The sequence below is a fragment of the Dendrobates tinctorius genome, unplaced genomic scaffold, assembly GCF_039654945.1.
Source record: "Dendrobates tinctorius isolate UK_male_01 unplaced genomic scaffold, ASM3965494v1 ptg000037l, whole genome shotgun sequence".
Classification (NCBI taxonomy): domain Eukaryota; kingdom Metazoa; phylum Chordata; class Amphibia; order Anura; family Dendrobatidae; genus Dendrobates; species Dendrobates tinctorius.
In genome coordinates, this window is record NW_027361705.1 from 26,145,857 (window position 1) to 26,167,721 (window position 21,865).

At 45.2% G+C, this 21,865-nt stretch overlaps 1 protein-coding gene across 1 annotated transcript in view; it reads right to left on the bottom strand.

The window, feature by feature from the left end:
- The window catches only part of BEST1 (bestrophin 1), a 42,537-nt gene that overhangs the window by 12,998 nt on the left and 7,674 nt on the right, over positions 1-21,865 (bottom strand). Inside the window, exons 3-4 of the mRNA XM_073574074.1 lie at positions 15,886-16,119; positions 14,313-14,467 (exon numbers count right to left, since the gene is read on the bottom strand). Coding sequence (XP_073430175.1) covers positions 14,313-14,467; positions 15,886-16,119 — 389 coding nt within the window. The remainder of the gene's footprint in view (positions 1-14,312; positions 14,468-15,885; positions 16,120-21,865) is intronic.

The window sequence follows — 21,865 nt, forward strand, 5'->3', positions numbered from 1 at the left end:
AAGCTAAAAATAGAGACCATGACAAGATAGCCAACTTTGGTTGGCAAAGGTATATACTGTTGGTACAGAAGGTACACAAGTTTGGTTGGGCACAAATCTTTCACACTCTGTCATCCTGCCAGTGTACTCTGCCTTGAGGTGACATAAAGTATAGTGCAAAATTGTCCCTCATTACTGAAACCGACACAGAACTTCTAGTGGTAATGTCATGGTAATCTTGCAAGGTGGTTTCTTCAGAGGTGTCCTCAATGGAAATGGGTTCCTTGCAGATAACAAAATTGTGGAGTACCACGCAAGCTTTGATCACCTCGTCAACAGTTTCTGTCTTGAGGTTGATCGCAGTCAATAGGACCCGCCAATTGGCTGTCAGAATACCAAAGGTACATTCAACCATTCTTCTTGCTCTTGTGAGGCGGTAATTAAAAATGCGTTTTGGTCTTGTCAATCCTCTGCTAGAGTACGGTTTCAAAAGGTGTTCTGACAGCTGGAAGGCTTCATCCCCTACACAGACAAATGGCATAGGTGGACCAGATGTTTGCGGCAGCTGTCTAGGTGGTGGGAACTGGAAGGTGTTTCCATACAGTTTACGCCCCATGGCAGACAGTTTGAAAACTTGAGAATCATTGGAGCGGCCATAGGCCCCAATATCAACAGCAATAAATTTGTATTCCGCGTCAGCGATGGCCAAGAGGACAATTGAAAAATATTTCTTGTAATTGAAATATTCCGATCCCGATCCGGCTGGCTTTACAATGCGGATATGTTTCCCGTCCACAGCGCCCAAGCAGTTGGGAAACTGACATATCTGTTGAAACTTGTCAGCAATTTCAATCCACCTCTCTGTTGTGGGCTCTGGTAAAAACTCTTCAGCTAAGGAGTCCCACAGTGCACGGCATGTGTACTTCACTATTCCAGATATGGTGGAAATCCCAAGTCTGTACTGGAAATGCAGTGACGAAAGGGATTCTCCTGTTGCAAGAAATCTGTGGGGAATTAAAAAACAATAAATTAGTTTTAAATCACAGCATTACATACCAAAACTCAGCTATAACACTTGGAGATACAAACTACCACCAACAAGATTGCAGTGAAAGTGTGCTCTGATGCGAGCATATCCAATAAATGTGGCTTACCTTAAAGTCACCATCAGACGCTCTGCGGGTGAAACAGAGAAGCGGCAATAGGTGTCCGCTTTTCTTATGAGGTGTGCAATGCGCTCCACCAAGTAATCAAAATTCTCCATTTTCATCCGAACATATCCAAAAAATTTATCCGGGTTTCGTCGAAAGTCCATGCAGAGTGTAGAATAGACCCCACGCGTCATTCTCTTGGCTGTGATGGGGTGGATCCACAAACGTCGTCTACGATGCCTGATGCGCTGCTGTCTCGCTCTCTCCTTCTCCAGAACAATCACCCTCAAACGATTCGCCTCCGCTATAAAATCTGCCAAATTCTTCAAAATATTTCCAATCACAACATCCATCTTCGCCAGTAACTTGCTCTTCTCTCCAACCTGCACTTTCTCCTCTCCAACCTGTCAAAGAAGGGCTGTAGGAACACGCTATATATAGTTTTCCAGTAGCCAATCCCGTTCGGAAGGCCACAAGGGTCAATTTTAAAAACCGGATCCGGCGTAATCCGTCGAAAAACGGATAGAAAAACGGATGAACCGGATGAGACGGATCCGGTTTTTTCTGTCAAGAACAAGACGGATCCGGCAGAAAAACGGATCTGGCACATCAGGTTTTACAAAACATTTGCCGGATCCGGCGTTCCGGCACGACGCCGGATCGCGCCTGACGCCGAAAACCTGATGTGTGAAAGTAGCCTAAAAGTGTTTCACCTGTGAGGTGCCAAGGGGAGAGGTACTAGAAAACAGGTATATTTCTCCCCGTTTCATTTCATATGTCTCCCTGTACTGATGATGAAGCCAGTTTATTTCACTATAATCCAGTCCTGGTTTCCTTAGTGATCAGCATGGAAAGGACTGGTAGTTCCCCCTCCATTTATTCAATCCAGGTTTTGGTTTCCTGACTGGTCCAGCTGATATAATCAGGAGGAGCTGGGGTCTCTCAGTCTATCTCCTCTGCTGAGCTGGGAGCTGACACAGTAAGATTACATGGACTTGTTTGCTGTTATATAGGTTTATTTTGTAGTTAGCCTGCTATTGTTAGTTAGTGGCCAGACAGCCTTAGATGTTTTATTTCATGTTTGGCATGTGTAACATTGAATAACAAGTGTGCACAATAAATATGCCGTGTTCATATCCATGTGAAACTTGCTAGTCCCAGCTGAGCTATCTATTCCCCACAAATGGTGTTTCGAATGCGGGCACTTGTGGCTGCTGGACTGTGACTGCAGAGAAAACGCTGTGTATGTCCTGGCTGAAAGCTTCTGCACTTTTGAAGAGCCAAGAGTCCAGTAATATGGAGGAACTAGTGAAGCAGTTATTGCAAGCAAATGTGCAGCAACAGCAGACTAATACTTGCTTCCAGAAGGCTCTGGAGCAGCAACACCAGATGCAGCAAGAGCAGTTGGAGGCAATAAAACAGGCCTTGGTTCGGCAACCCCGAGATGAGGGAGACTGTGCACAAAGCGCTGCTAGTGTGCAGAAAGCCGTATAGAAGACTTTGCTTAAAATGACCGCAGACAATGATGTGGAAGCATACCTCACCGTGTTTGAACGTATTGCAGAACGTGAGCACTTACCGCTGGACAGATGGGCTGAGGTAGTTGCTCCATTTCTGAGCGGAGATCCACAAAAGGCCTATTACGATCTGAGTGGAGCGGATGCTATGGACTATATCAAACTCAAAGGCGAAATCCTGGCAAGGCTGGGAGTAAACACATATGTACGCGCACAGAGGGTGCATTTATGGAATTTTGTGGAGCATCAGCCAGCCCGCTCACAAATGCATGATCTCATCCATCTAGTAAAAAAATGGCTGCAACCAGAGGCTTTGACGTCCGCACAGATGGTGGAGCGTGTTGTTCTAGACAAGTACCTGCGGTCCTTACCCGCTAAGATCCAGAGGTGGGTTGGACAGGGTGACCCAACTACCGCTGACCAGTTGGTGAATATGGTCGAACGCTACAATGCTTCTGAAAGCCTACTCCAAGGGACGTTAGCACCCCACTGGCTCCCCAAGAAATCGCTGGAGAGTCCTGCGAAACCTACTTCATCTTCAAAAGAAGAGAACGTCACAATGAAGGGTAGCAGACCTACAAAGGACTATGGAGGTGGTACGGGCTCACATCAAGCCAGCAGACCTCGTCTGGGATCTCCATCGAGGAGACAAGGGCCTATACAATGTTGGCGATGTCGCGGGCTTGGCCATGTAGCAGCTAACTGCCCAATGACTACAGAGCCAATGGACTGTAACGCTATGAGGCGTCTTTCGTTATATGTGCAGTCAGTCTGTGTGGCGGAGACCCTCACGGGAAATGAACAACACGTGTGCCACGTCGAGGTTGACGGTTATAGTGTGAATGCCGTCTTGGATTCCAGCAGTCAAGTAACTTTGGTACATGCCAGTTTGGTGGACTCTAGCGCCCTAACGAACTTAACCGTGGGCATTAGTTGCATCCATGGGGATACTAAGAACTACCCCACTGCCTGGGTTACTCTTGCCTCGCCAGTAGGGACCAAAAGACATCAGGCAGCAGTCATAAAGTATATGGGACACAGTGTAATCCTGGGGAGAGACTTTCCCTTATTTTGGGACTTGTGGAACTTCAAAAGTGGCATGAACCCTCTAGTTGAAGACGGTGCTCCGGAGCTAGCCCCTGAACCATTGCAGCAAGACGACGGAGAACTCATCTCAGAGGAAGTACTAGAATCTGTGGACTCTCCTCTGGCTGTGTATGCAGGTGAGGCAGACCAGCTAGAGGATGTTTTAGAAATGCCTGATCTTGAGGTGGCCCGTGGTAAGTTCGGGACCGCTCAGCACCAGGATCCTACTCTAGCAAGGGCGTGAGAAAACATAAAGGTCTCCGAGGGAAGACCATTGTACCCAGGGGCTCAAAACGAGTTCCCACACGTGGCGGTGCAGCAGGATATGTTGTAACACATAGACAAGGTGCGAGGGGTGGTGGTAGAACAACTAGTGGTACCTAAGTCCTTTCGCCAGGTAGTTTTGGAGTTGGCACATAAACATCCCTTGGGAGGACACCTGGCGGTAGAAAAGACAAAACACCGTATTCTGCAACGTTTCTTTTGGCCGGGTCTAGTGGGAGACGTGACCCAGTACTGTCGGTCATGTCCTACGTGTCAATTGACCGCACCTATGTCACATTTTAGAAGCCCCTTAGTGCCCTTACCAATAATAGAGGTTCCCTTCGAGAGGATAGCAATGGATATAGTCGGTCCATTAATAAAATCTGCCAGGGGTCATCAGTACATTTTGGTAGTATTGGATTACGCCATGCGTTATCCCGAAGCAGTGCCCTTGCGGAATGCCAATGCGAAATCAATTTCCAATGAGCTGGTTAATATGGTTACCCGCACCGGCATTCCGAAAGAGATACTTACGGATCAAGGGACCCCCTTTATGTCTCGTATACTTAAGGATTTATGTAAACTACTAAAAATCTCCCATTTGCGTACCTCAGTATATCACCCTCAGACTGATGGTTTGGTGGAGCGCTTTAACAAAACCCTAAAGGGAATGTTGAAAAGGGTGGTGGATAAGGACGGGAGAGATTGGGATGCCCTACTACCATACCTCCTGTTCGCTATACGTGAGGTACCCCAATCCTCCACAGGCTTTTCACCTTTTGAGTTGGTTTATGGGCGGTGTCCTAGAGGCCTGTTAGATATTGCCAAGGAGACTTGGGAACAAGAGGTGACTCCTTATCGCAGTGTAATTGAACACATAACACTTATGCAGGAACGAATTGCAGCAGTTATGCCAATAGTTAAAGAGTGTTTAGAGCGCGCACAACATGCCCAAAGCACGGTATACAACCGAGCGGCAAAAACACGAGTCTTTCAACCCGGAGACAGGGTGTTGGTATTGGTGCCTACCGTAGAGAATAAATTTCTTGCGAAATGGCAGGGACCATACGAAGTGCTGGAACGAATAGGTGAAGTAAATTATAAGATACACCAACCAGACAAGAGAAAGCCCGAACAAATATACCACATAAACTTGCTTAAGGCCTGGCGGGACAGGGAGAGTCTGGTAGCAGGAGCTGCCCTTGAGGATGGGCCTCGAGGGGCACCACCTTCTAAGGTAAAGGACCCCCAGGTAGCTCCGCCAAAAGTGGGTATTGCAGACACGCTATCCGAAAGCCAAAAACGAGAGACCAGGGAGTTCATACAGAGGAACGCAGATATTTTCTCGGAACTTCCTGGCCGGACTCACCTAATTAAACATGACATTATTACTGATCCACAGGCGCGGGTACGGCTAAAACCATATCGAATTCCGGAGGCTCGGAGACAAGCCATTGCCCAGGAAGTGAAGATGTTAGAGCTCGGGGTCATTGAGGAGTCCCGGAGTGATTGGGCTAGCCCTATCGTACTGGTGCCCAAACCCGATGGGACTATCCGATTTTGTAACGATTTTCGGAAAGTAAACAAAGCATCGAAATTCGATGCCTACCCGATGCCAAGAGTCGATGAACTGATAGAGAGACTGGGTTCGGCTAGGTACATATCCACTATTGACTTAACAAAAGGTTATTGGCAGATTCCCCTCACGGAATCAGCCAAAGAGAAAACTGCCTTTGTTACGCCCCAGGGATTATTCCAGTACCGAGATATGCCATTTGGGTTGCATGGTGCTGCAGCCACCTTCCAACGTCTAATGGATATTGTCCTAAAACCCCATGGCCAGTATGCATCCGCGTACTTGGACGACATCATTATCTTTAGCGATGACTGGGACACGCATTTGTCAAAAGTACAAGCCGTCTTAGACTCCCTAAAAACAGCTGGGTTGACTGCCAATCCCAAGAAATGTACGAAATTGGAAGAGGCTCGCTATCTGGGATATAGCATAGGGAGAGGCGTCGTGAAGCCTCAAGCCAATAAAGTGGACGCTATTCAAAATTGGCCACGACCGGTAACCAAAAAACAGGTTGGAGCTTTTTTAAGGATCGTTGGTTATTATAGGCGGTTCATCAAACATTTTGCGACCATCGCAGCTCCTCTCACAGATCTTACTAAGGGGTCGAAAACTGTCACAATAAAGTGGAACGCAGAAGCAGAGGAGGCCTTTCAGCGATTGAAAACAGTCCTCTGTGACCAACCAGTGTTGGTTGCACCAGACTTTAAACTGGAGTTTATTGTCCAAACGGACGCCTCTGGGGTAGGCCTCGGCGCGGTTTTGTCTCAAGAAGTAAATGGCGAGGAACACCCAGTGGCCTATCTAAGCAGAAAGCTTACGAGAGCAGAAAAGAACTACAGTGTAGTTGAGCGGGAAGCCCTGGCTGTGAAATGGGCCCTGTGCACCTTGCGCTATTATTTACTAGGTCGCCAGTTTAGACTAGTGACGGACCATTCGCCCCTAACGTGGATGTCCCGGGCAAAAGAAGGCAATGCGCGGGTGACACGCTGGTTCTTAGCATTACAAGGGTTTAAATTTTCCGTTGAGCACAGGGCGGGCACAGCACACAGAAATGCAGATGCGTTGTCTAGAACGCACTGCTTGGTGACTCGTCGTGTCCGACCCCACGGGCTCGAACAGAGGAGGGGGGTGTGTGAGGTGCCAAGGGGAGAGGTACTAGAAAACAGGTATATCTCTCCCCGTTTCATTTCATATGTCTCCCTGTACTGATGATGAAGCCAGTTTATTTCACTGTAATCCAGTCCTGGTTTCCTTAGTGATCAGCATGGAAAGGACTGGTAGTTCCCCCTCCACTAATTCAATCCAGGTTTTGGTTTCCTGACTGGTCCAGCTGATATAATCAGGAGGAGCTGGGATCTCTCAGTCTATCTCGTCTGCTGAGCTGGGAGCTGACACAGTAAGATTACATGGACTTGTTTGCTGTTATATAGGTTTATTTTGTAGTTAGCCTGCTATTGTTAGTTAGTGGCCAGATGGCCTTAGATGTTTTATTTCATGTTTGGCATGTGTAACATTGAGTAACAAGTTTGCACAATAAATATGCCGTGTTCATATCCATGTGAAACTTGCTAGTCTGCTGAAGTGATTTCATAGCCACACGCTTGTGCCAAAGCAAAGATCCCAGCTGAGCTATCTATTCCCCACACACCCATACAACATTCAGTTGTCTTGGGTACATTTTTTTGTGATAAATAACACTCAAAAAAGCATAAAAAAATTTGTTGTTTTATGATGCTACAATTGTGGGTTACATAAACACTTTAAATGCCTTAGACTGGTTATTGTTGATACCATTGTGGACTATTGGATATCGTTAACCCCTTGTGCCTTTCCCTACCCTTGTCTATGTCCTGTCCCCCTCTATTATTTGATGTTTCTAGTATGTATGTTAAATTGTTGGTTTACACTCCCTTGCAGAGGCAGAGAATAATTTGAAATAAGTTTCTAAATACAAATTATTGAAACTAAAAAAAATTGTTGTGTTAAATTTCTCACTCATACAGTATTCCATTGTGTGGGGACACTAAGGTGATATTTATCTCTCCAAAAAAGCTTTTAAATATTTCTGGGTTAAATTTCTCACCCATACAGTATTTCGTTGTCTGGGGTACATTTTTATGTAATATAACACTTCAAAAAGAGTAAAAAAAAAATTGCTGGGTTGAATTACTCACTCATACAATATTCTGTGGTCTGGGGTATATTACTGTGGTATCTATCACTCCAAAAAAGCGTTCAACAATTTTGTTGGGTTAAATTTTTTAACCATACAGTATTCTGTTGTCTGGGGTACATTTTTGTGATACATAATACTCCAAAAAAGCATTTAAAAATGTTTCACCTATACAGTATTCAGTTGTGTGGGGTACATTAATGTGATATATAACATTCAAAAAAGTGTAAAAAATTTGTGTCTGGTTAAATTTCTCATCCATACAGTATTCTATTGTCTGGGGTACATTAATGTGATATCTATCTCTCTAAAAAAGCATTTAAAAATGCTCCAGGGTTTGTCTGTGGGGAATATTAGAGGATAACATAAATTTGATCCAGTAACTATAGGAATTTCACGCATTTTATTTCAGGCCAGGAAACATATTGTATCCAAATGGATTAACCCCTTACCTCCATTCATGAGCGATTTGAAAAATACAATAAATAATATTATTAGACTGGAAAAGGGTATATACAAAAAATGAAGCATAATGAATACATTTGACAGAATATGGGGTTCATGGTTGGATACTTCTGGAATGCCATCAAGAGGATTGTAGCTGTAGAGACAATTTGACCTACTGGGGGGAGGAGGGCGAAGCTGGGCCTGATATTGCATTATAATATGTGAATAATTTTTTTACCAGGTGTTTTGGGCAGTGGCTGGCTGGCACTTTTCAGCCTTGGTGGCAATCACAAGGCAGTGGCCCTCGACTTGTGGTGGCCCTCCTTTTCCCTGCTTATCTCTGGCCATTGCATTAAAGCAGCAGCGATAACAGGTTTAAAAATAGGCTGGTACGTAGCTATGAGAACAGTAAGGAGCTTGCTGCATAAATATGGGAGCAGAACTGAGCTTACTCCAGAGATATGGGAGTAGAACCACGTTTACTCCAGAGATATGGGAGCAGAACAGAGCTTACTCCAGAGATATCGGAGCAGAACAGAGCTTACGCCAAAGATTTGGGAGCAGAACAGAGCTTACTCCAGAGATTTGGGAGCAGAACCGAGCTTACTACAGAGAAAAGGTAGCAGGACCAAGCTTACTTCAAAGATATGAGAGCAAAACCGATCTTACTACAGAGATATGGATCAGAACAGAGAATACTCCAGAGATATGGGAGCAGAACGGAACTTACTACAGAGATATGTGCGCAAAACCGAGCTTACTACAGAGATACAAGAGCAGAACCAAGCTTACTACAGCGTTATGGGAGCAAAACCGAGCTTACTGCAAAGATAAGGGAGCAGAATCGAGCTACCTACAGAGATTTGGAGCAGAACTGAGCTTACTCCAGAAATATGGGAGCAGAACAGAGCTTACCACAGAGATATGGGAGCAGAACCGAGCTTACTATAGAAATATGGGTTGCTCGTTTAAAGGACAGTACCTGGCAAGATGACCTGCCTTGTAGCAGTGACGACAGATGGGACGTCCGTCCTGGTCATAGCGATAGTTGTTCCTTCCTCGAAGTGGCGGGGCTCTCCTCCTCCGGAGCCACGGGACATCCTCTGGACTGGAAGCAAGCTGGATCTTGTCTTTGGAGGACACTTGCAGGGACTGCACGGTTTTGGTGAGTGCAGCCATTCCTTTGGTCAACTCCTGGACCTGAAGACGCAGCTCCTCAGTGGGATCTTTATCCAGAGTTTGGGCATCAGCCTCCACAGGGATGGAAGGGAAAGATGGGGCTTCCTGATGGTAGGTGATCGCTAGGGGCATAGGGGGCGCTGGACGGCTGTCATTGGATTCCTGCAGTACCCGAATAGCCCTGTCCTTAAATTCAGCAAAGTCCAGATCAGGGTTTTGCAAGGTGATGATACGCAACTGTCCTCTGTGGGTACTGGACAGGAGTCCTTCAATGAACTGCTCCTTCAACAGTTTATCTTCTTCCTTCACGCTGTCAGGATCAACTTGCTTAACTGCTCGCAGCGCCTCCTGCAGGTTGAGAGCATAGTCCCTGATACTGTCCTGCGCCTTCTGTTTACAGCCAAAGAACCTCGTCTTGATTTCAGCTGCAGTGCGGGTGTCAAAGGTGCTCTTCAGTTTGGCCAGGACCTTTGCAACAGTCTCTTTATGAGTGTCCTGCCAGGCTTTCACTTCTCTCAGTGCTGCACCCGTTAGCTATCCAATCAGGATATTTAATTTCTGGCTTTCAGACAGAGGGTAGACTTGGAACAAACTGCACAGTCTCCCTTTAAATTCACTCAGGGTGTGTCACTCACCCGAGTACTGCTGTAGCCAGGCCGCTCCCGGGATGTAGGGCATGGATAGCGGCATTATGGGGACCGCTGCGGCGGGCGCTCCTCCTGGCGGTACCACGGGGTTAGCAACGGCGTCCGCCGCTGCATTGGCTTGCGGCGCGGACATCTTCTCCCCCCCTAGTTAACGTTAGCCAGGGCCGGGGGTTGTGTGAGCTCACCGGCGGCCGCTTTACAGGCCCGACGCTCCGGGCTGTAGGCCTCAGCTCCTCCTCTTCTCGCATGCTGTCCTCTCTTCCCACGCGGCACTTCGCTTCTTCGCGCTCTGCGGCAGGCTCCCCCCGTGAAGGCCCGCCTCTTTCTTCCCGCACGCGCCAAGCAGCGCGGCAATGGCGGCTATTGGCGCCAATTATACACACAGTTCACAATCACAGGCTATGGCACACAGGACCCGGGGATACCGGGCTCCGTAATCCTGTTTGTGACGCCAAGTTGGGTCGCCCTCCCAGGGCTGTGGGGTACTCGGTACCAGGCCGATGTCAGGGGGAGGTGTCACAGCAGCAGTGACCCGGTCCGTGGCCCTGGGCGTCCAAGTAATGGGGTATGTAGTTAATGGAATGGAATAGTTCGTGACGTCACCTGTGGTGTTCGGCAAGGGAGATGTTAAGCCGACGCTGCAGACAGCTCCGCTGGGACAGATGGTGGGGTGCAGCAGTGATGGTATAGCCCTCCACAGGCAGGGCTCATGTCCCCAGGCAGTGTAGTTGTGGTTGACACGGTGATGTAGCAGTTCCGTAAGGGTAGGAAGCAGACAAGACACAGCGAGGTGCAATTTCTGTACCTTTACTTGATAACTGCAGTCCAGGGTCCTGATTACAGATGGTATTGGAGCAGGCTAGCCTGGAAGCAACTCAGGGATTCTCTCTCACAGACGGGCTGTGCAGTCTCCTTCCTAGCGTTTTGTGGTGTGAAGCACTCCAGTACTTAGTTACTCTGATGTTCCTCCTGTCAGATGTTCCCAAGAACCTCACTTGTACGGCAGACTGCTGTAGCCTCTCTCAGGGACTCCTTACTCTAGTCCTGGCTCTCTATCCAAGCTGCTGTTGTGCCTCAAGTCTTAGATGGGAGTAGGGCATTTACAGCCTCCTACTCCTCTGGTATCTGCTGTAGGACCTTTAGTATTCGTACATCCGTGGAGACCAGGCTCCAGTTCGTGCGCTCTCAGCTGAGGGAGCTCTCCTTCCTAGCTCAACCTCCAGCTTCCTTCCACACGTCTGCACCCTTCACCCTCCGCAGACTATCTGACCACTCCTTCCTCTTGGCCCTCAGAGGGCTCCCCTCCCTTTAATCCTGGATCAGAGTTCCCTCTGCTGGCCTGGAGTGGAACTGTGTTGCATTTATGGATTGACTGCGAGAGAGACCCATCATTGCCTCCAAGCCTGGCATTACCCTCCCCTGGAGGAAGGCAAAGCCACTGTAGCGGCCATACTCCTGGGGGCGCCACACAGCCCCACTCCATCATGTGCAGCCCCACTCCCCCCACTTCATCATGTGCAGCCCCACTCCATCATGTGCAGCCCCATTTCCCCCACTTCATCATGTGCAGCCCCACTCCATCATGTACAGCCCCACTCCCCCCACTTAATCATATGCAGCCCCACTCCATCATGTGCAGCCCCACTCCATCATGTGCAGCCCCACTCCCCCACTTTATTATGTGCAGCCCCACTCCATCATGTGCAGCTCCACTCTCCCCACTTCATCATTTGCAGCCCCACTCCATCATGTACAGCCCCACTCCCCCCACTCCATCATGTGCATCCCCACTCCATCATGTGCATCCCCACTCCATCATGTGCATCCCCACTCCATCATGTGCAGCTCCACTCCATCATGTACAACTCCACTCCCTCCACTTCATCATGTGCAGCCCCACTCCATCATGTGCAGCTCCACTCTCCCCACTTCATCATGTGCAGCCCCACTCCATCAGCCCCACTCCCCCACTCCATCATGGGCAGCCCCATTCCATCATGTACAGCTCCACACTCCCCCCACTCCATTATGTGCAGCCCCACTCCCCCCACTTCATGATGTGCAGCCCCACTTCATCATGTGCAGCCCCACTCCATCATTTACAGCTCCACACTCCCCCCACTTCATCATGTGCAGCCCCACTTACCCCCCACTCCATCATGTGCAGCCTCCCTTACACCCCCCTTCATCACTTGCAGTTACCCTCACCCCCTCACCCATTTAATTCATTTTATAAAGTAAAAAAAAGCTTTTCATACTTACCCCACAGTCGCTCCCCAGCAGCGCCTCTCTGCTTACAGGGTCTGGTACATGTCGGCACATGCATGCCCGACTCCTTACCCGGAAGTACAGGAGAGAAGATGGAGGGAGCAGGAGTCACGTAACCGTCAAGGTGATGGCTGTGCACAGCTCCCGGCGTGATAGTACTGTGATGCGTGCGGCTGTGTCTGCTGCTGGCCGCGTCACAGTACAGCGGGCACGGCCGTGCACAATTTGCTGTGCGGCCAGCCCCATACAGGTGCTGGGGGAGCGGCCCGGAGGCATTTGCCTCTCTGCCACCTGGCCCAGCCCTCCCCTGGTTCTGGGTGATGTTATATGTTTAGGTCTATGATAGAAATGTTTTATATAAGAATTTTGTCTTCTACAGGAAGTTAAGATCACACTATTTTGAATGTAAGGTATAATGAATGTGAATTTCAGGAGAGCGTTGAGCTGGATTGTTAGCTATACTGAAATCATGTATGTTTGTTACCCTTAGGTACTTATTATGTTTGTATGTGGTTCTTTATGTGAAGGTTGCTAATGATGTTTGTAACAAAACTAAATGATAAAAAATTGCTTCACTAAAAATTATTTGATTAAAAAATATTTCCTGGGTTAAGTTACTCACTCATACAATATTTTGTGGTCTGGGGTATATTATTGTGATATTTATCACTCTAAAAAAAAGTTTTAAAAAATTTAGCTGGGTTAAATTTCTCACCTATATAGTATGCCGTGGTCTGGGGTACGTTTTTGTGATCTATAACACAAAAAAAAGCATTTAAAAGTGTTGTTGATTTAAATTAGTCACCCATACAGTATTCCGTGTGGTGAGATACATTACTGTGATATATATATATAACGCCAAAAAAAGTTCAAAAATTTTGTTGGTTTAAATTTCTCACCTAAACAGTATTGTGTAATCTGGGGTACATTTATGTGATATATAACACTCAAAATGAAATGTATCAAGGAGTTTCCACCATGTCTCACCGTTGCTTCCAAACACTAATTTTTGCACCACTTTTCAGCCCTTCAGAAACAAACTGACTTCTGTTACAGCCAAATATTTCACATTTTGACTCATCAGTCTAGAGCACTTGCTGACACTATTCTGCATCCCAGTTACAAAGTTATTTTTTTCATAGCTGAGTCACTGGACCTTGTTTCCATGTGTAAGGTATGGCTTTTTGGCTGCAATTCTTCTATGAAGCTGGGTCCCACTGATTGCTGCCAGTTCTGAGCTGATGGCACTGCTGGACATCTTCTGATTTTGAAGAGAAGTAAGCATGATGTGTCTCATCTGCTGCACTAAGTTACCTTGGCTGACCACTGCATCTATGGTCCTCAATGTTTGCCATTTCTTAGTGTCATTAACACTGAGAAATACAGCCAAATACTTATCCATCATGTAATACCATCAGGGAGGCATCTGATAGGCTCCAAATTTATTCTGTAACACTTGAAAAACCCTAAACATACAGCCAATGTCATTAAGAACTATCTTCAGCATAAAGTAGAACAAGAGTCCTGAAAGTTATTTTTTGGCCCCCACAAAGCCCTGATCTCAACATCATCCGGTCTGTCTGTGATTACATGAAGAGATAGAAGGATTTGCACAAGTGACATCAACAGAAGATCTGTGGTTAGTTCTCCGAGACGTTTGGAACGATATCCATGCTGAGTTCCTCCAAAATCTGTGTACAAAATAAAAGTTCCTAGAAAAACTGATGCTGTTTAGGAAGTAAAACGGAGGTCATAAAAATATTGATTTGATTTAGATTTCTCTTTTGTTCATTCATTTTGCATTTTGTTAGTTGATAAAAATAAACTACCAACACCTCTTCGTTTCAAAGCATTCTCTATAGCTTTTTTTTACACCTGCCTAAAACTTTTGCACAGTAGAGCAATACAACAAACACTTTACAGTTAGATTAAATTAATTTTCATTAAAAGGGCCTTATATTTGCCTTAATTCTAAAAGCAAAAACTAAAAAGATTTCTGTAATGTGTGCATTATTCACCTCCTACCTTGAGGATGAGTGTTAATATAACACTGTCACGTATCCGCCCCTCTGTCCGGGCCGTTACTGCTAGGTTTGCAAACCAAACACATGGAATCCAGAATTTGTTGTGTGGAGAAGAAACAGCATCAAATTTCATATACTCAGTTGGAGTCATGAAGCCTGGGGTAGTCGAAAAGGAACATTTGTAAGACTTGTGTTTAATCTGCTGGTGCCTCAAAGCAACCAAGGTGGCGGTAAATGAGTGTGTCACTAAAGTCTGGAGTTTTACCGATTTGTGTCAATGTGTATACAACTTTGAGAACTTTTTCAAGAGATAAAAAAAACTCTTGCTAGTGTCACCTATTGGAAGAAGTTACCTGATAAGTCAATGACCCTTTTATCACTATGCCTCTACCTACTGATTGATAGTTTGGACCGTTGGTACAATTGCCCTGCTGGCCAGATCTGTGCACTCTCCAATGGTACAAGCAGTAGCAGTTTTGCCTCTGCAGCATCGAAGAAGCGCAGATCCCGCAATGTGGTCAACATCAGAGCAGCGCTTACAAGCTATATAGCAAAGAGCTTGTAAGGGTTGTGCTCCTTGCCTAGGAGACTGGCAACCGCTTGAAGTGCTGGCCAGTATCCTAGACAACAAGTAGTAAACAATATAACTAAAAATCCCTCCATTCTTGGGAATGGGAGTATTTTTCATAAAAACTAACTTGTTTATTTTACAAGCACTTTGCAATTTGACTCATTTCTGATGATGAGAAGAACCCTTTAACTCACACTGGAACCTGACAACTGAATGCAGATAACAGAAAATAGCTACATGTGTACAAAAATACTTGGCACTCAAAAATGAAGAAGCAGTATATTCTTTATTTAGCATCCAGACAAAAATAGACTCATATCGTATGAACGTTTTCGGTCCAACAACAGACCTTCATCAGAAAGGTTTTTTTGGTTTCTTTTGGTAGAAAACTGCAAAAGATACAGATAGGGTAATAGATATCCTTAGGTGGTAGCAAAGTCTATGCTGGTATTATATAGAGGCTGGAGCACGAGTCTATCTGGTTGGAGTTAGAGTAATGTGACTGGATATGTATATGAAACGCTTTGTGTTTCCTGCTTTAGGGATAGCATAGCTTCTGAAAATGGATGTCTTTTGTCCAGCCATGTCCAGTCCCACCATTGACAGGGTCCTCATATTGGTATGGAGCAGATGGCCACGGGTCGTAACTAAGAACCACCATAGTCTGTTTTCTGCAAAGGTCTGTTTTCCTTCATTTATTATGGGAACCTCCAGAAATTTGGAAACTATGTGTTAGCACTTATATAATGACTTGCCCACTTTGGCTGCTGACTTGTGAGTTTGTATTATGGACACTGGCTGCCATTTTCTGGTCTAGATCCTCAAATAAGAGTTTAGTGTGGTTGGATGGCACTTTTGGTTGAAGTTTGGTGGACTGTAATGTTCATGAATGTCTCTGTTAGAGGTTGCGTGAAAAGTGAAATAAACCATAGAACTGTGTATGAGACAGTTAACCTGCAGTTTACCGATCTTCTCACGGACAGCTTTCCAGTTTCATACTTACCGGCATTAACAACGTGCTGCAGGGTGGGGAATCTCTTGTAAACAGCCGTACTAATTGAGCGTAGAATAAGAACCCCAGAAAGACTGGCATAGCGCATAAGAGTCCGACGCATCATCCGTCCTCGTTCATCTGTGCCATGAATATTACTGGACACCAAGCACATGAGACGGTCTAACCAGGGTACACTCTCATACTGGGCCCACCAACGAGAGACCACCAAAGTTACATAAAAACCTAACAGAAAATGGAGACAAAAGCAGAATTGACCCAATCTTAGGTGGAAATCAAAAATGAGGCTCAGGCTCAATCCATATTATATAACTATACAATGTACATGGTGTATAGGCCATCGTAAGTGGTAAGATTTTATAAATAGATTTTTAAAAGGGTTTTCGTACCACGACTTTATTTATACATGGAGCTGAGCTGCAGGCCCCACTGTAGTACCACGACCCATATATTTAGTACCACCGCCGTTATATTATACTGATCGATGAGAGTGATAGGGGTCGAAACCTACTGATCATTTACAGCCTGTACTAAGGATAAGGAATCAATTATTAAGACCTGGAAAGGCCCTTTACCAAAAAGAAGGTATCTGGCAGCACCCAATGCATACAACGCACCTCCGACTTCTCCAAGGAACCCACTTGGAAATACATCAGCAAAAAGGGAAGATAGACAGCGTCCAATCCAGGGGGTTCAGTTTAAAAAGATGAAGTTTATTCCGCCATAAATAGAACAACGTTTCAACCCATTGCAGGTCTTTATCAAGCACAAGCAATAAAACACATGGCGGGCTTATGTAGTGTGGTTGATATATATGCACCAATCACCATAAAGACCCAGCCCACTCTAATAAAATATATCACTTACAAATATTTTCCAATCAATAATAAAATCATAAACATTCATAAAAGTCAACTATACATAACACAATGCAACAGGTGAAAAATTAATCTCTATATACAATAGTACATAAACCCATAAACAAAAAAACTGACCAGCACATCTAAACCAGTGTGAACAGGTGCCAGCTAACACAACAATTCTAAGAAAAAACAAAGATGCACTCTGGAATGTTAAGAATAGTAAATCTAGAAAATTGGAACTGCATCATTGCCTTAGAAAATTGGCTAGTGCTACATATTGAATTTTGGAAAATTGGAAATACTATATTGCTATAGGAAAACTTACAGTACATTTTCTTAGAATTGTTTTCAGGACCTGGTCCTTTGTCTGCCGTTATTCAGGTCAACTCTGACACATGGTAAGGTTTTTATTATTAGACAGTGTAGGACCATCCCGGAAAGGGTCACATTGCCATGGTGGGATGACTTTTATGCTATTTTTGATCAAAAATTGTATTACTAAGAAACCTCTTATTAAAAATGCACTTTTGCTTTTTACTTATTTAGTTACAGCAGGGTTTATGTTCATTTTGTTTTTTATGATTTTTGTTCAATGTGAACATGCATTTATGTGCTGCATGTATACCAATTTAAACTGAGCTCAATTTTTATGTTTTTACATCTATTTTGTTGTATACCAACAATGCCAACAATATTTTAATGATTAAATAAAGACTTTATATTTTTTAACTGAGGCTGGATCTTTACTTTTTTGTTCAGAAAAATAAACATGCTTGGTATAGTCAAGTCCGTAAAAGTACTATCTATCAAAATCTAAAGCATATTTAAACAGTACATTAAATGTCGAAAAGAAAAAAAACTGAAATGCCAGTATTGACGTTTTTTGGTCTCCACACTTCCCCAAAAAACTCATTCAAAAGTAGTCAAATGTCATGAGTAGTCTAGAATGTCATCTATAAAATCTCAACACATAAAAAGTAATTCATCAAACAGGTCCATTGACGCAAAAATTAAAAAATGGCGATACAATGGTGATACAATATTTAAGATCCTAATATGTCTCCAGACACATATGATAATGATCAGTTGCATAAGCGATTCCACTAGTATAGAAGGAAAGGAACAGGGTGGGATATAATTTCAACCATTCACATCAAATATAAGTAGTTTCAGCTGACCACAACCAAAATGTTCCACTGGAGTTTACCCGGCAAAGGAAAACTCCTGAGATAAAGATCTGGAACTCCTAAATACACATCCACTAGAAAGTATAGCCAGCAAGGAAGTGCAGAGAAGAGATACTATATAAAGCCCAGCACAGAACATGATAGGGCAAACCAAAATGGGAAAATGGAAAGCTAAGAAAGGAGAAGAAGGACAAAGTAACAATCAGCATTTGGAGAGAAAACAAAAGAACCAAAACTCAACCGTCAGAATAACTGACCACACAGCAACAGGTTACCAAATCAAATCCCCAAACCGAGCCATGAGAAATCACCAAATCAAATCCCTAAACCGAGCCATGAGAACTATAAAGGGGTTGTTTAAGGAAGATATACCTGTCATACACCATATTAGGCCGTTTGATTTAAGTTTAAGTGGTTTTTATTGTAATTGTTACGGGGCTGGCGGAACGCACCAAATAATAAAGATGAAATAATATATAAGGTGCGTTCGCAACCCAGGGCCCACCGTGCAGAGGTGACCAACTGCTGCTAAACAATGAAGGAAAGGTGTGTAGGAGTAAAGCCAGACACCGGTGCGTAACCACTGAGCCGGTGCTAACAACACGTGTGCCATTACTTCACGTAACACGTGCCTGCCGGCGAACAACCGCAACCTGTTAACGTCACAGGTCACGAGGTGTGAACCACTGCTGCAACATGTGCAGTATCCACCCTGATGGACGCCACTAACCAGCCTAATTACTGGGCTGGAAAGCGCTACTAAAGCGCACGGCGTAACTAGCGGACGCTGCGATAACAGTGGCCAAGGAGGCCTATACTGGCCGACGCCCCAGGCGCTAGCGGAGGATGTGGAGCAACACTGCAGCGCTATACAGTGTAGAGCTAATGTACTGACTCTAATCCCTCACCCTAACACATACGTAATATCCAAGGAGGGGGGTATTATAATGCGTCAGTCACCAGGCTCATTCATCCATCATCACACATACACTGAATGCATTGGCCTCAGAGTCTATCATAGCGCATGGCGGGGCGGCCATGCGCGCCTTTTATAGCCGTGCCCTTCCAGGACCTTCCTGATCCTCCAGATGGACTAATCGGAACTGGAGAAGGACCTGAGCATGTGACTCCCGATCCCCAATGGGAGATTGTCTCCTGAGCATGCTCAGTGGAGCGAAGGGAGAACTTAGACTCTGAAGTCTCTTGCTGCTGGACAGGCTGCATTGCCATAACTGGACCAGAGGTGGCAGCAGCAACCGAGCCCATGATGCTGGTGTGGGCAGAACGCCGGGATCGTGGAGTCTGCTGAGCAGGCTCCACTGTGGCTGGAGGGGCATGGGAGACCGCAGATGCTTGGGATTCCCGCAATAGTACATTCATTTTTTACTGGAACCTAAGCAGTAAATACACAAAACTAGTATTCTGGACCTGTAAATATTCTTTCTTGCAGGACGGCATTGTTGAACATAGCTAAGAACTTTTAATCTGATTATAAACCTGCTTAAACCTCTCATGCATGTGTAGGCAGCAGTGTTTATCGGGGGCCATAGTTCGTTTACGCAACTTTTTAATGACTTCTCCTTGTGTGATGAGTAGAATGCATGCAATGGTGGGGTTAGGAGGGAGCTCAAAACGTATGGAAAAACAATAATCGGATCACAGTGAACACAAGGATTACTTATAAACTTGTACAGCGAAATAAGTGAGTACTGTTTACATTCCACATATGTAACAGGCAGCATTAGTAATGTCAATATAATAATAATAATACATTTTATTTCTATAGCGCCGACATATTCCGCAGCACTTTACATTTCAGAGGGGATTTGTACAGACAATAGACATTACAGCATAACAATAATCACATACAGTAGATTATAACAAATAACAAGAGGAGTGAGGGCCCTGCTCGCAAGCTTACAATCTATGAGGAAAGAGGTAGACACGAAAGGTGGGTGGTAACAGTTGCCCTGATTGTATGGACCAGCCATAATGTTAAGTGTGTAACAGTACAGACACAGAGGGCTAATGGATGCATAAAGCATGTGTGAACATGATGTGGGAACCTGGTTATGGTAAAACTTTTGGCTCTGCCACACAGGGATAGGTTAGGTTAATGTGTTGAGGCGATAGGCCAGTCTGAATAAATGCGTTTTCAGGACACGCTTAAAATTATGGGGATTGGGGACTAATCGTATTGACCTGGGAAGTGCATTCCAAAGAATTGGCGCGGCACGTGTAAAGTCTTGGAGACGGGAGTGGGAGGTTCTGACTATTGAGGATACTAACCTCAGGTCATCAGCAGAACGGAGGGCGCGGGTAGGGTGGTATGTCAAGTGCTCAAATCTATAGCAAAGGTATTATCGTTTCCAAGTTTTGGCAATTTGCGTGGAACTTATTATAATAATAATCTTTATTTTATATAGCACCAACATATTCCGCAGTGCTTTACAATTCAACAGTCATAACAAAGTTAATGATAATACAATAATTAATGCAACGATAATGACGCTCCTGCCCGTAGGAGCTTACAATCTACAAGGAGGTGGGGTGACAAAGTACAGGGGCTTATTTACAAGGTTGGTCCAGCCATCTTGAGGAAGTGGGGGGAGATGAAGACTGCATGAGCTAGTCACCAGCTAATAGTTAAGTATCAATTTTATTAGATATCATATAAAAGCAGAAAATTCATACAATACAGTAACAAAATCCCAATACAACACAGAAGTGCCATGGCAACCCATTAAGGGTGGAACGATCAGATATTGTGTATGTGTTGAATAGCAAGTTTCTCTGCCTCTCAGGTTCCTGCTTGCTAGGGGGGAGAGGCTTGCTCTTCTCAAGGGTGACAGTTCAGACCTGCGGCATGGTTATACCGCTGGGTGCTCTCCCATGCTGCAAGCAAGACAGCTTTGCCTGTGCAGCATCAGGACAGCTTCAGGGCTGCGAATGCAACATATATAGCAAATAGCTTGCAGACTTGCTTTCCTTCCTTTTGAAACTGTCCACCTCTAATAGACTGCAGTGGTGGCCAGGTAATGAGTAGTAAACTATACAGTTCAAAAATCTGTGCTTTTTTTTAGAACAGAGATAGCTTTTAATATGAGGTAAAATGCAAAGTTACAGAGCATAGAAAAATATTCATACCCAGTGAACTTTTCCACATTTTTTTCCACCTTATACCCACAGACTTTTTGGGCTAAATGCAAAATGCTATTGTGGCACCCCTGAGGCTCAGTCGCCACAAAGGTACTGCACCTTCTCCTAAGGTGTGGTGCCCCACTGCCTAGGTAAGTTGGGAACTCCTTTCCACACTCCAACACCTGCATCCCACACACAGGATAGTTCAGTAGGTCCACATAGCAGCTTCAGGCTGGGGGTAGCAGAGCACCCTTCGTGGAACCCTGCTTCATAACACGAGATGTGCTGGGAGGTGGGTGGAGTTAGTATAAAAGAGGGGGAAAGTTTAGAATTAGAGGTCAGTCTGACAGGAGGTCAGGCGAGAAGAGTTCAGTTCTGAAGTTAGTTTGAGTTCACTTTGAGTTCAGTTTAGAAAGAGTGCTGCAGCTGCCTCAGTGATCTGAGCCAGCTGGCACGGGAAAGAGAAGAGAAGGAGAAAGACGTAGACCTGCAACCTAAGCTTCCATAAGAGAGAGAAGGAACAGCGCGGAACGAAGGAGTAGGAGAACAGAGAGGAGTTGTGGGTTGGAAGAGGAACCCTGCCTATAGGTTCACAGTGCAAGGTCGGGGCCCGGTCCTCGAGGTTGTATGGACACTTATGGTTCTGCAGCAGACACCGGTGGAGTAGTTGGCTGTAAATGCACTACTCCCATCCAAGACTTGGGACACAACAGCAACCGATTAGAGAGCCAGGACTCTGAGAGGAGTCCCCGATAGAGGCTACAGCTGTCTGTCATACAG